Source organism: Nannospalax galili, unplaced genomic scaffold, assembly GCF_000622305.1.
Source record: "Nannospalax galili isolate Female #2095 unplaced genomic scaffold, S.galili_v1.0 scaffold426, whole genome shotgun sequence".
In the NCBI taxonomy this organism is placed as follows: domain Eukaryota; kingdom Metazoa; phylum Chordata; class Mammalia; order Rodentia; family Spalacidae; genus Nannospalax; species Nannospalax galili.
In genome coordinates, this window is record NW_008354494.1 from 578,952 (window position 1) to 591,204 (window position 12,253).

The 12,253-nt window shown below is 40.6% G+C and overlaps 1 protein-coding gene across 1 annotated transcript; it reads left to right on the top strand.

Annotated features, from left to right (window-relative positions):
• Positions 1–598: 598 nt before the first annotated feature.
• On the top strand, positions 599–1,552 carry LOC103748879 (olfactory receptor 10A5-like). Its single transcript, XM_008851661.1, has one exon. The coding sequence runs from the start codon at positions 599–601 to the stop codon at positions 1,550–1,552; it is 954 nt and encodes a 317-aa protein (XP_008849883.1).
• Positions 1,553–12,253: the final 10,701 nt, after the last annotated feature.

Below are 12,253 nucleotides of genomic sequence, written 5' to 3' on the forward strand. Positions count from 1 at the left end.
AAAGCCAACCTGGGCTACATAATGAGACCCTCTCAAACAGTCTGCCATTGAATTTCTTTTCCATCATTTCTCTGAGATAAATGTGATCAAACAGAAAATAGAGATTTCAGACAGACAAGTCATGTAAAATATTAATAGATCCTAGCCCCTCACCTCTCAAATTCTAGACAATCAAGATTCATGAATATTTTAGAAACCATAAGCCTATTTAGCATTATTATAGTACTTCTAGAATTTTCATAAGCTCATGTTTTTGTTGTTAAGTATGAACATTGGATGTGTTTCTCAAAAATTTAGGTGCATTCAGAACTATCAGTATCTGCTAAAATGTATCTTTTGAAGCACCCTTTAAAGACTCATGAAACTAACTGTGCATGACCTTCCTAGATGTTAATGTGCAAATTGGAAGCCATCAGATTCAGAAGATGACAGAGGCATGTCTCAGAGATTAAGGACTAGAAATTTTTCCACATGCGATACAGCCTGATCTTGCCTCTTTCCCTGACACTAAACAGATTTCTAAAAACCAAATCCAGAATCTGACTCATGCAAACAAAATTTGACTCCATGAACATTCTGGAGATTTATGCCCACACCTATGGGTACAGGAAACTGGACAAGGGTAACTGAGTTTATCCTCATGAGCTTCTCTTCCTTATCCACTGAAATACAGTCACTGCTCTTCCTGGCTTTTCTAACCATCTACCTGGTCACCCTGATGGGAAACAGCCTCATCATTCTGGTGACCTTGGCTGACCCCATGCTGCAAAGCCCCATGTACTTCTTCCTTAGGAACTTGTCCTTCTTGGAGATTGGCTTCAACCTGGTCATCATGCCCAAAATGCTGGGAACCCTGCTTGCCCAGGACACAACCATCTCCTTCCTTGGCTGTGCCACTCAGATGTACTTCTTCTTCTTCTTTGGAGTGGCCGAATGTTTCCTTCTGGCAACCATGGCCTATGACCGCTACGTAGCCATCTGCAGCCCCTTGCATTACCCGGTCATCATGAACCAAGAGACACGTGCCAAGCTGGCTGCTGCCTCCTGGTTTCCAGGATTGCCTGTGGCCACTGTGCAGACCACGTGGCTCTTCAGCTTTCCATTCTGTGCCAGCAACAAGGTGAACCACTTCTTCTGTGACAGTCCACCTGTGCTGAGGCTGGTCTGTGCAGACACAGCACGGTTTGAGATCTACGCCATTGTTGGGACCATTCTGGTTGTCATGCTGCCCTGCCTGCTGATCTTGTGTTCCTACACACACATTGCCGCTGCCATCCTCAAGATCCCATCAGCTAAAGGGAAGCATAAAGCCTTCTCCACCTGCTCCTCACATCTCCTTGTTGTCTCTCTCTTCTACGTGTCCTCAAGTCTCACCTACTTTCGACCTAAATCAAATAATTCTCCTGAAAGCAAGAAACTGTTATCATTATCCTACACTGTTGTGACTCCCGTGTTGAACCCCATCATCTATAGCCTGAGAAATAATGAGGTGAAGAATGCCCTCATCCGGACCTTTCACAAGGCCCTCAGCCTCAGAAACTGTATCCTATAGTCATTAAACAGTAAGACTCTTGCTCGTTTAATGGACGGCACATATTTGTGATTCATGTCTGCCTCCTAAGCACTGTTATGATGAATTCCAGTTTCTGAAATGGTTTTCAAAAATCCCAGCAGAGAGTAAAGAACACAGAAGTAGTTTAGACCTAGTATAGCCATCTGCAAAAACTCTCTGCCTGCCCATTGTAGAGGTGTATTCCTTTGCCAATTATTTCTGTGGACACTTCAACAGCTCTGTGATCAAGGACTTCTAATTTCTCTTCACCTTTGTGACATACACTGTGAACACTGTGAAACAACTAGCAATTTTAACAGGGATGATATGAAGAAAAAGTAGGGACACCCAAACAAAATTATCTTCCCATTTTCTCTTGCTTTGTGTAAATCTGACTGTCCAGTTATCAAATTAAAAACCAGTATCTCCCAGTCCATCTGCCTCTTTGCTGTCACATTTCACTATTAATGACCTTGAGGCAATATTCTTTTTTAAAAAAATTTTATTGAGTTTTTGTAATTTCATACAACAGTTCTTAATCAAATTTAGACCAATTCCTACCTCACCCAGCATCAATCTGTTTCCAATAGTTTTCAGTCTAGGACCAGTCAACCACCCATTTCTCTCCTCCCCTCTGGGCCCTTGTTTAATTGAGCTGGCATGTGTCCTGTACTCAATGCCACATTGCCACAAGTTCACATGTGCAAGCTTCCAGTTGCCTGAAAGCCTCTGCTTCCCTGTGTTCATGAGCCAGCCCTGCTCTTACAATCTTTCCACCAATTCTTCCACAATAGTCCCCAAGCCATAGGTGTATGAAGTTCGATATAGGAGTACCATCCAAGGATACACACTCTGAACCTCTTTTTTTTTTTTTTTTTTTTTTGGTCTTTTTGAGACAGGGTCTCCTGGTAGCCCCAGCTATCCTGGAATCCACTATATAGACCAGCCTGGCCTTGAACTCACAGAGATATGTCTGTCTCTGCCTCACGAGTGCTGGGATTAAAGGCGTGCACCACCACGCCTGGCTTACACCACTTATTCTTTAAAGCTTGGCCAGTTGTGGCCTTCTGTGTGCATCCCACTCTGTTGTGTAAGGAAATTTTACTAGTGAGAGTTGAGAGATGCACTAGTTTCCTTTCTACTCCTTGTCCCGTTATGTTCCATGAGCCTTAGTTGCAGAGGTGCAACTACTCGTGTCACCTAGTACTTTTAAGCTGACTAGGATGCAGCATGGAAGAGATTAATAACATGCATGCACATGCCTGCACGATCTCAGTGATCTCTTCCTTCCCACTAGATGCTTCCCGGGAAAAATGTCCTAAGATTCCACAAATCCCCTGACTCATATTTGGGTTTTTTTGTTGAAGTAATATCATAAATATGTCATAGAGCTACATTCATCTAAACAAGAAAGCATAGGTATTCTCTAATCATAGACTACTTCTTTCTTTACATGACTTCATAGCACTCTGTTTTTATATAGACACGCTATTTCTTTCTTCCTTATTTAAAAAAAAAATTTAAGTAGTATCCATAGCCCCAGCTGGCCTGGAACTCATTATGTAGACCAGTTTGGACTCTATCTCACAGAGATCTGTTTGCCTCTGCACCCCAATAAAACCTTTTTTTTCGGTATTTTTGAGACAGGGTCTCCCTGTAGCCTGTAACCTATAGCCCCAGTTGGCCAGAACTTGCTATATAGATCAGGCTGGCCTTGATCTCTCAGAGATCTGTTTGCCTCTGTCTCCCTAGTGTATATGCCACCAGGCCTGGAAGACATGTCATTTCTTTTTTAATCCTTTACTGTTACAAATCATGCTACAAAGATCGGTGTTTTGAACATCCTTTAACATTTCTACTAGAGGAACTGATGGATATAAATCTAGATCTTAAATTTCTGTGGCAAAAGGTAAATGCAAATGTAACTCTGCATAATGGACAATTCCACTCCAACATAAGAAAAATTTATTTGTAAGCATGTTTCTTTGGGATCTCAGCAATAAAATTTGTTATGAAACATTTATAGCTTTGATTATTTGATATGAAAGATAAATTTAATGAAATTTTAATTTAAATGAAGTTAATCTTGAAGAATAAGGGAAAAATATAGGAGTATGTCAGAAAAAAGGCATGTGTTTCCTTTAAACTGTTGGATCCATAGTTTAGAAAATTAGCACTCACTGATAATGTCCCCACATCTACTTTCCTCTTTGAAAGACTGTCACCAATAAATAATGGGAAAATCTATCCAGTCTTTCAAGTTCCCACTGTGACTTTTCAGGCACCGTGCATTGTTCCTCTGTGTTTCCAAGTTTATCAATAGTTTCAATTTTATGCATAGTTTTGCGTAATTATTTTTACAAGTTTTTCTTCTTTAAAGATCTATAATTCTGGGCTGCACAGATGGCTCAGTGGTTAAAAACACTTGCTGTTCTTCTGGCGGACCCAGGTTTGAGTCCTAGCACCAACATGGAGGCTAACTATCATCTGTAACTCCAGTTTCAGGTGATCCAACACTCTTTTCTGGCCTCTATGTGTGCATTGCACACACGGTGCACTTATATACATGCTGGCAAAACACTCACGCATAAAATAAAAATGATAAATATTTTCAAGTATCGATATGCTTGCATTTGAAAATGAGGACTTTATAAGTGCTTCTGTTTAGGTACACCAAAAGCCTTATTTTCTACAAAACTCTGCACTTGGGACTGGAGAGATGGCTAGGTGGTTAACAGTGCTGGCTGCTCTTCCAGAAGACCCAGGTTTGATTCCAGGACCTAGACAGCGGTTAAGAACCATCTGTAACTCCAGTTCGAGGAGATCCATGCCCCTTTTTGGCCTCTGCAGGCACTACATAATACAAGTGCACGACAGACATGCAGGCAAACTATTCATACACATAAAAATATTTTATCAAATCTGCACTAAAAGTTTAGGAGGAAACAAGGATAGAGTCATAGTCAAAAGATAGGCAAGTTCAAAGTTAGAGAGCTAGAAATAACAGTTGGTACCTGTAAAAGCAAGACAGTTCATCCAGACAGGCAGGTTGTAAGCCTGGGGTTTGCCAGTTGTTTAACATGCACAAGAAGTAGAATGAAAAAAAATGACACTTTTATTAGAATAATAGTGTCTCGTGTGGAAACAACACAGAGGGATGTGATTGTTTGAACTAAGGAAGCATTCTGCAGATATATGATCATGGGAGTCAGTACCACTTGCCAGATGTCAAGGGTTATCCCTATTTGTGAATGGAGCCTTAGGTAGAGGCACAATTTTAAGGTTCTGTAAAACATGGCCATGAAGATTTTTGAAGCAAGAGTTCAGCAATAATTAACTCAGTGCTGAATATATCGTGTCTTTAGTCTTGTTCACCTTGCTCAAGAAAAACTTTCCCATTACATAAAAATGTTCTACTTCTTTTGGTGTGTGTGATTCTGTGTGTGTGTGTGTGTGTGTGTGTGTGTGTATGTGTGTGTGTGTGTGTGTGTGTGTGCTACATTCACCTACTTGTGTGAGCACATGCATGCCAGGGTAAGAGGAGGACATCAAGTGTCTTCCTCTGTCACTCTCTGACTTAAAAGAAGATTTCTCACTGAACTGGAAGCTCGTCATTTTGGCTAGGCTCCCTGGCTAGCAAGCTTGTCTCCATTTCCCAGTGCAGCTATACCTGACCTTTTACTTGAGTGCTAGAGATGTGAATGCAGCTCTTCATTATACAAGTGTTCTTACTCATTGATCTATCTTCCTAATCCATGATTTTTTGCAACATAAAATGTGAATGAATAAATGGCTATTCCATTTTAGAAATTACATTTAAGTGATTTGAGAAGGAATTAATTTTAAATAATTTTTAAAAGAAGAATTCATGGGATGTGATGGTGATTGTGTGTGGGAAAATGTGCTGCTCAAGTGAGGGAGGGTTGATTCTGGAGCAAGACAGATTCTTACAGCAGAACATAGGTGCCCTGAAAGTCTGGAGGAGATTCACAAAATATGTAGAGGAGGGGCTTTTGCAGAAATAGTCAGTTTAAACATTTTTGCTGTGTATGGCTTCCTCTGCCTGGTAAGAATATTATCCCCAGGATGTGAGGGTGATCTGGCTGTGACATCTCTCACCCCACTGATCACCAGGATTTATTTGGCTGATCTGGCTGGCTTGGCAGGTGTCCCCTTCCTCCTTCAACATGCCACGTGTGTCCCTCCCGAAGCTTCATGCTCAGTCAAAGAGGACGACCTTCCCCGCTAGAGGAGGACCCATCTTTGGTCAAGGGTATATGAGTAGCTGCGCTTCCCTGCTAGAACCTCCAAACAAGCTCTCAAGAATATTTATCCCCCAAAACCAATAGGAATTCAACTTGCTTCAGGACCCAAAGACTATGATCACAAATCACATTCTCTCAGAATCAGATCTGAAGCCAGGGAGTGAAGAAAATTAGATTATTTAACCAATAATTGTATATGGAAAGTAGAGTGAGAAGGTGATGAAATGAAGCAAAGCTTCAGTCTCGGATGAAATCCCAGAATAAGCATAAGCCAGCAGGGAACAGCAAAGCACAAATAAACCTTAGGGTTTATTCTGTACCAGGTCATGAGAAAGGGGTGATGAAGTAAGACCTTTGCCTCTGTGATTTCTTAGGATCCAAGGGCATTCTTCTAAAAGCCTCAGCTTGTGCCAAGCTCATAGGCATGGAGCTTTTTCCAGTCATGGATGTGTTTATTACCTTGATAATTTTTTACACAGGCATTCTATTTTACAGCATGTCTTTGGTGATGTTCCCTTTTTAAAAAAAATATTTTATTTATTGTTTTTATGCTGATGAGTGTATTGCCTGCATGTGTATAAGTGCACCCATGTCATGCAACACTGCAGAGGTCAGAAGAGGGCATAGGATCCCCTTGAACTGGAGTTACAGATGGTCTTTAGCTGCCATGGAGTGCTGGGAATCTCCTCTGTAAGAGCAGACAGTACTCTTAACCACTGAATAATCTCTCCAGTCCCTGGTAATGTCCCTTTTAAAATATTTTTATTAATTAGAGAACTTCATACACTGTATTTTGATCATATTCCTCCCAACTTTTCCCAGATCCACCCCATACCACCTTACCCACCCAACTTGTGTGTGTGTGTATGTGTGTGTGTGTGTGTGTGTGTGTGTGTGTGTGTGTGTTTCCCATTGAGTCCAATTTGTGTTGCCCAAATACTCTTCGGTGTGGAATCTGTCCTTAAGTATGATCAACCTACTGGGAGTGTCACCCTTAAAGGAGCTCTTTCTCCCTACCACCAAACCCTAGTCCCTGTAGCTATCCAATGGCAATCGCTCCTCAACTAGGGGTGCAACCACTGCCTCTGGCTCTTAGAATCTTTCTGTTCCCTCTTCCTTGAAAATCCCTGAGCCTTGTGGAGAGGGGTATAATATAGACATCCCCTTTGGGCTGATCAGACCTCAGTCTCTTATTCTCTGCATGGTGACCAGTTGTGGCTCTCTGTGTTAATCACCATCTACACAGAATAAAGAAAGAAGCTTTTCTAATGAGGTTGATGGATACACTAATCTTCGAGTATAACAAGACATCATTTGGAGTCATTTTAATACTGTGACCATTTAGTAGAATATTAAAATTTGTTCATTAGAGTTTGTAGAGACTGAGGAAAGACACTCGGAGTCTGGAAAACTGGCCAAGGAAGATTGCACAGGAACTACATACAGCATTTGCACTGTCTACAGCTTTCCCTTCAAGAAACTCTTCATCATCTATGTGTTTGAGTTGAGAAAAATCACACAAAGTCTTTAACCAGAACACCAAAGAATAACCACTGGAAAAAAAATCATTGAAACTTTAAATCCAGAACATAGGGGTATGTGATTTCTCCAAGTTCAATGCCTACCCACCAATGAGAATTGCTGAGATGTCTAGATTCCTCTGGATTGTTCCATGAGTGGTTTAAACAAAGTACAAATGTTCAAAGTCATCTTTCAAGAATGCACATTTATCATCAGCAACACTACAGTCTAGCACATAGTCATATTTTCTTATTTAATTCATTATTTTAAGGCATCTTTGTTTCTGCAATGGATTCAGAAACACATACCATTAAATAGGGGCAGCGATAGTCCTTTATACCTCACTTAATTATAGTGCCATTTTGGACTGATGGGACTGAGAAACTAGCACAGAATTATTAACCTCCCTCTCCGAGGCTTCTCTGAAACGTCTCTGCAGCCTGGTCACAGTAATCCTCGTTACATGTTCATCACAGTTCTAATTTCATACTCTATGGTTTTTCAATGTTTTCTTTCCTTTTTAACTTTATATTCCATGAACTTAGGGTCATTTACTATTTTATTCATTACTTTAGTCATCAGGACCTGTGTTACAGTTGCTCCCCGTGAAAATACTTAAATGAGATGGGGGGAAGGAAAAGGACGAGAGGAAGAATGGCAGGAAGCAGTCAGGTAGTCGTAACTACTCTCTCATTGTCTTCCATTACAGGCACTGAGGTAGATTCCAAGCAGGCGTTAAAAAACACATCGGATATGGTTACTGCTTTAAGTAATAAGCATGCATTGAATATCTACTGCAAGGCATTGTAAGAAATTTAAGCTTTAGAAGAAGCTGTTATCATCTGGAACTGGAGTTAATGGAGATGGTTGTGAGCTGCCATGTGAGTACTGGGCACTGAACCCAGGTCCTCTACAACAGCAGCAAGTACTGTTAACTACTGAACCATTTCTTCAGCCCAACTGGAGGAAATTTTACCTTAAAGCACTAACTTCACCTTACCAATTTAAATCATTGTCCCCCAACTATAAGAATTTTGAGGTGTTTAATCTGACTTTCCCTTCTTCATCTTGATCTGGAGTTAAAGGCCTCCCCAAATGACTAGAGTTATAAAGGCCACTGAGTTGTGGCCCTTTGCTCTGATAGCTTTACAATTACAAGAAAATCTGGAGCTGAAACAAAACCTTTCATCAAAGAGAACTGCAGACTCTTCATGAATTTTTGCCTTCCTAGGCATTCCCCATTCTCACACCTATAAGAAAGTAGATTTACAGTTTTACCTCTGAAAGACAAAGCATTGAGGGAAATCACTTGCTCATAATGAACAGCAGGGAACGAAATAGTCTTGAGACTTAGGCTGGAATCCTCTAGAGTGACTGACAGGGGCCCAGCCCACAGCATCTCTGGAGTGCTGCACAGCTTAGGGCCTGTTTACAAGGACTGACCCAGATGCCACCGAAGACTTCCTCAGGTGACTGACACAGACCTGGAAGGAAGCACCTAGGAGACCGTGGCAATGGCACAGGCCAGATTCCAGAAACAGTGAGGACTTAGTGTCTAAGATGACTGACTCAAAGCAGCAGACTGATCCACTGGAATGCCTGGGATGGACAAAGCCATACTTTAGGGCTTTCTGGAGTCACTCCATTCTGAAGTAGCCCAAGGCTGCTCTACAGTGACTGACACAGAGGAGGCCTTCTTCAAAATTTACACACACAGATGTTACTCACAGGAGGTGAGCAAAGGGAGAGTATGGGACTAGACCTGAAACCCGTTGTAAAGAGGATGGCTTACCAACAATAATGTGTCTTCTTTGTTATATTTGTAAGAGACAGGAAGGGAGATCAGGGTCTTGGGCAAAGGACATTGAGTTTTATAGAACTGGACAGATTAGGGAACCTGGGAATGGTAGGAAACAATAATATATGTGATGTGTTTTAAAATATTCAGTATATTTTATGTTATCTCATTTCATTCTTACAATCACTCTGTCAGGTAGGTGGGGAATTTACTAGAATTATGGTTCTACATATTTTTTTAAAAAGCCATAACTCAGAAATTATACCAGTAGCTAACTGCATTGCTGCTAACAAATAATAATTTATCAATCAGAACTTTGAATTGAACTTAGAACAGCAGTCTTAGCATTATGACAATGTGGACTGAAACCATCATTTATGTGACAATTTTGCCAAGTTCTATTTTATCTAATTTTTCTTTACTTAAACAAAACACCAAATCTCCAGTATGTTTGTGCTAAAAGGAGACACTTTGGACAGAGAGGTTCAGATGAATAGGCCCCACCGCAACCAAGTTTCTCCACCACTTCCCTACTTTCCCCCCCCTCTCTCTCTTGCAGTTGCAACCACAATTATCAAAATCTTTGCACTGTGCAGTACCTGAGGGAAACTATGTGAGTTTCCTGCACTGAAAAGACCCTTACAAACATAACTGCAGGTGCAGGAAGGCCATATTTAAAACCTTCCCAGGGACTCCTCCTTTGCCATTCTTACCCAACTTGGGGTGGGGGATAGGAAATTTAAAAACAGAAGAGAAAGGTGATGGGTATGAAAGAAAAATAGAGGAGAGAACAGCTCAAAAGAAAGAAATAGAAGGGGAAGGTTGGAAAGAGAGGAAGACAAAGGGAAGAAAATACAAAATTACGGCTGTGGGAAGGACATGGGTAAAAAGCGCTAAACCAGGTTTCCTCCTTGCGTTTCTTGCAACCCTGGGGCATTTGGAAGATGTACAAGGAGCATCTCAGGGAACAGGAGAAAAGGAAAAGCTGAGCAGATGTGGCTTTGAGGCCACATACTCACTGGATTTAAGAATCACTATTCCCTGACAGTTCTTAAAGGGAGGCAGTACCTCTGCTTTGAAAGTAAAGAACTAGAAATAATCATGTGTAATGCTCCAAACTTTATTAATGATTCATTTTTGAGATTTTCTGGATTTTTTAGCTTAAGAACCATTTCTTTCCAGGCCTCCTGTCACCCATTCGCCAGGGTCTAACTAGGGTCATACTGTTGAGTGCCGTTAGGAATCCTCAAACTATACCGTGTTTACAGTAGTTTAAAGTGCCATTGGTCTTGGATATACTTCATTAGATTGTTTTATGATCACTCAATGCTGCTTTACCAGAAGGTTTGATTAATATTTATGAAGTTGTAAAAATTTCAGTAATACCAAAAGAATCATAACAAGGGGCTGGAGAGATGGCTCAGTGGTTAAGAACACTGATTGTTCTTGCAGAAGACCCGGGTTAGAATCCCAACACCCACATGGCAGCTAAAAACTGTCTGTAACTCCAGTCCCAGGGGATCCGACAGCCTCTTCTGACCTCCGTGGGCATTGCACGATATGGGTGCACTTACCTACATGCAGGCAATACGTGCATACACATAAAATAAAAATAATAAATAAATTTTCTTGGAAAAAGGAAAGAAAGGAGAGAGAGAAAGAGAGAGAGAGAGAGAGAGAGAGAGAGAGAGAGAGAGAGAAAGACTAAGGTTGCTTTTAAAAATATTTATTTATTTATTTTGTGAGTGTATGTATGCATGGGTCTTGTGAAAGTCAGAAAACAACTTGCAGAGCTGGTCCTCTCCTTCCACCATGTGAGTTCCAGGAATCAAACTCAGGTCATCAGGCTTTGCAGCAAGCTCCTTTACCTGATAACCCAGATGGCCCATCCTCACCTTGGCTTTTTAATGATTGTCCACATATGGAAGAAAAAGAAAGGGAAGTTGCCATTTGAAAATTATCAATAATAAAATGTCAAAAATAGATTATTTCTACTCTTTTATTATCTCTTCAATCTTCTTATCATATATTGCATTAGTTTTGGTGTATGGAGCAGAAGGAAGAAAATTTCAACATATTCGTATTATTGATTAAATTAATAAAACAATAAGAAGTGAAGGTTAAAGGGGATTTAATCTAAATCTGCTAATGAAATTTCTTATGCTAATTATTTTCTTATGTTTCTATTTTCTCTATTTTGAACATAATTATGACAAGAATTGTTGACTTTGAATGATTTTCTAAAAAATATTTTAGTTATTAGCCAATAGTGCCTTAGGTATGGTTAGGATGTCTTACCCATCTGGTTTGAGTTTACAATGGACTTGTGCATGTCGTCACCACTGCTATGAGTTCATATGAGTAACTTCCCAACTTTCCAGAAAACTGTTTCCTTGTGGTCACCCACCTCCTCTGGCTCTTATAATCCTTCCTTCCCCTCTGCCACAACGATCCCTGAGCCTTGGGGGACAGAATTTTGATATAGGTGTCCTATTCAGTGAAAAGTAGTCTAGCAATGTAAAAGCCCAATGCCAGGAATGGACTCCCTCTTTTGAAACTGTTGACCAAGTATTCCATAGACCCTCAAACAATACTGGCCATTGCACCTGCTCTTGGTTACCCACCATAACTTCAAGGAAGACCCTAATGCTAAAGATACTACACACATGAGCTAAAGAATAAACAAAGAACATTCAAGCTGGTGCTGACTTCAAAGCCTCATCTCTACTGGCTTGTTTTCAGAGTGCTGGAAGGTGTTATGTAAGCTACCTGAAGAGAAAAATGTTATCATCATCGGCTTTACCCAGATATGAATCCTGTGAACTACAGTAACAACTGGCCTGGAAAGGTATGCCCCCCTGCGCAATAGTGGCATGAGTATTATAGGAGTAACCAACCACTTTCTAGTGGAATTAAAAATCAGCTTCATAGAATGGAGCCCATACTTGACATTGCTATCAGGCCTAGGAACCTGAGGCTAAACAGCTAACAGACCTTGAGTCAGAGCCTAATAGTATTATTCTACTAGACAGATATAGTATTAACTGACTTATAATGACTGTTATATCTACAGATCAATGCATCTCCAAACTGTCAGCAGAGAAGTTTCCTTATATA

Coding starts and splice junctions, on each gene's coding strand:
- LOC103748879 (XM_008851661.1), top strand. CDS start 599: ATGGGTACAGGAAACTGGACAAGGGTAACTGAGTTTATCCTCATGAGC.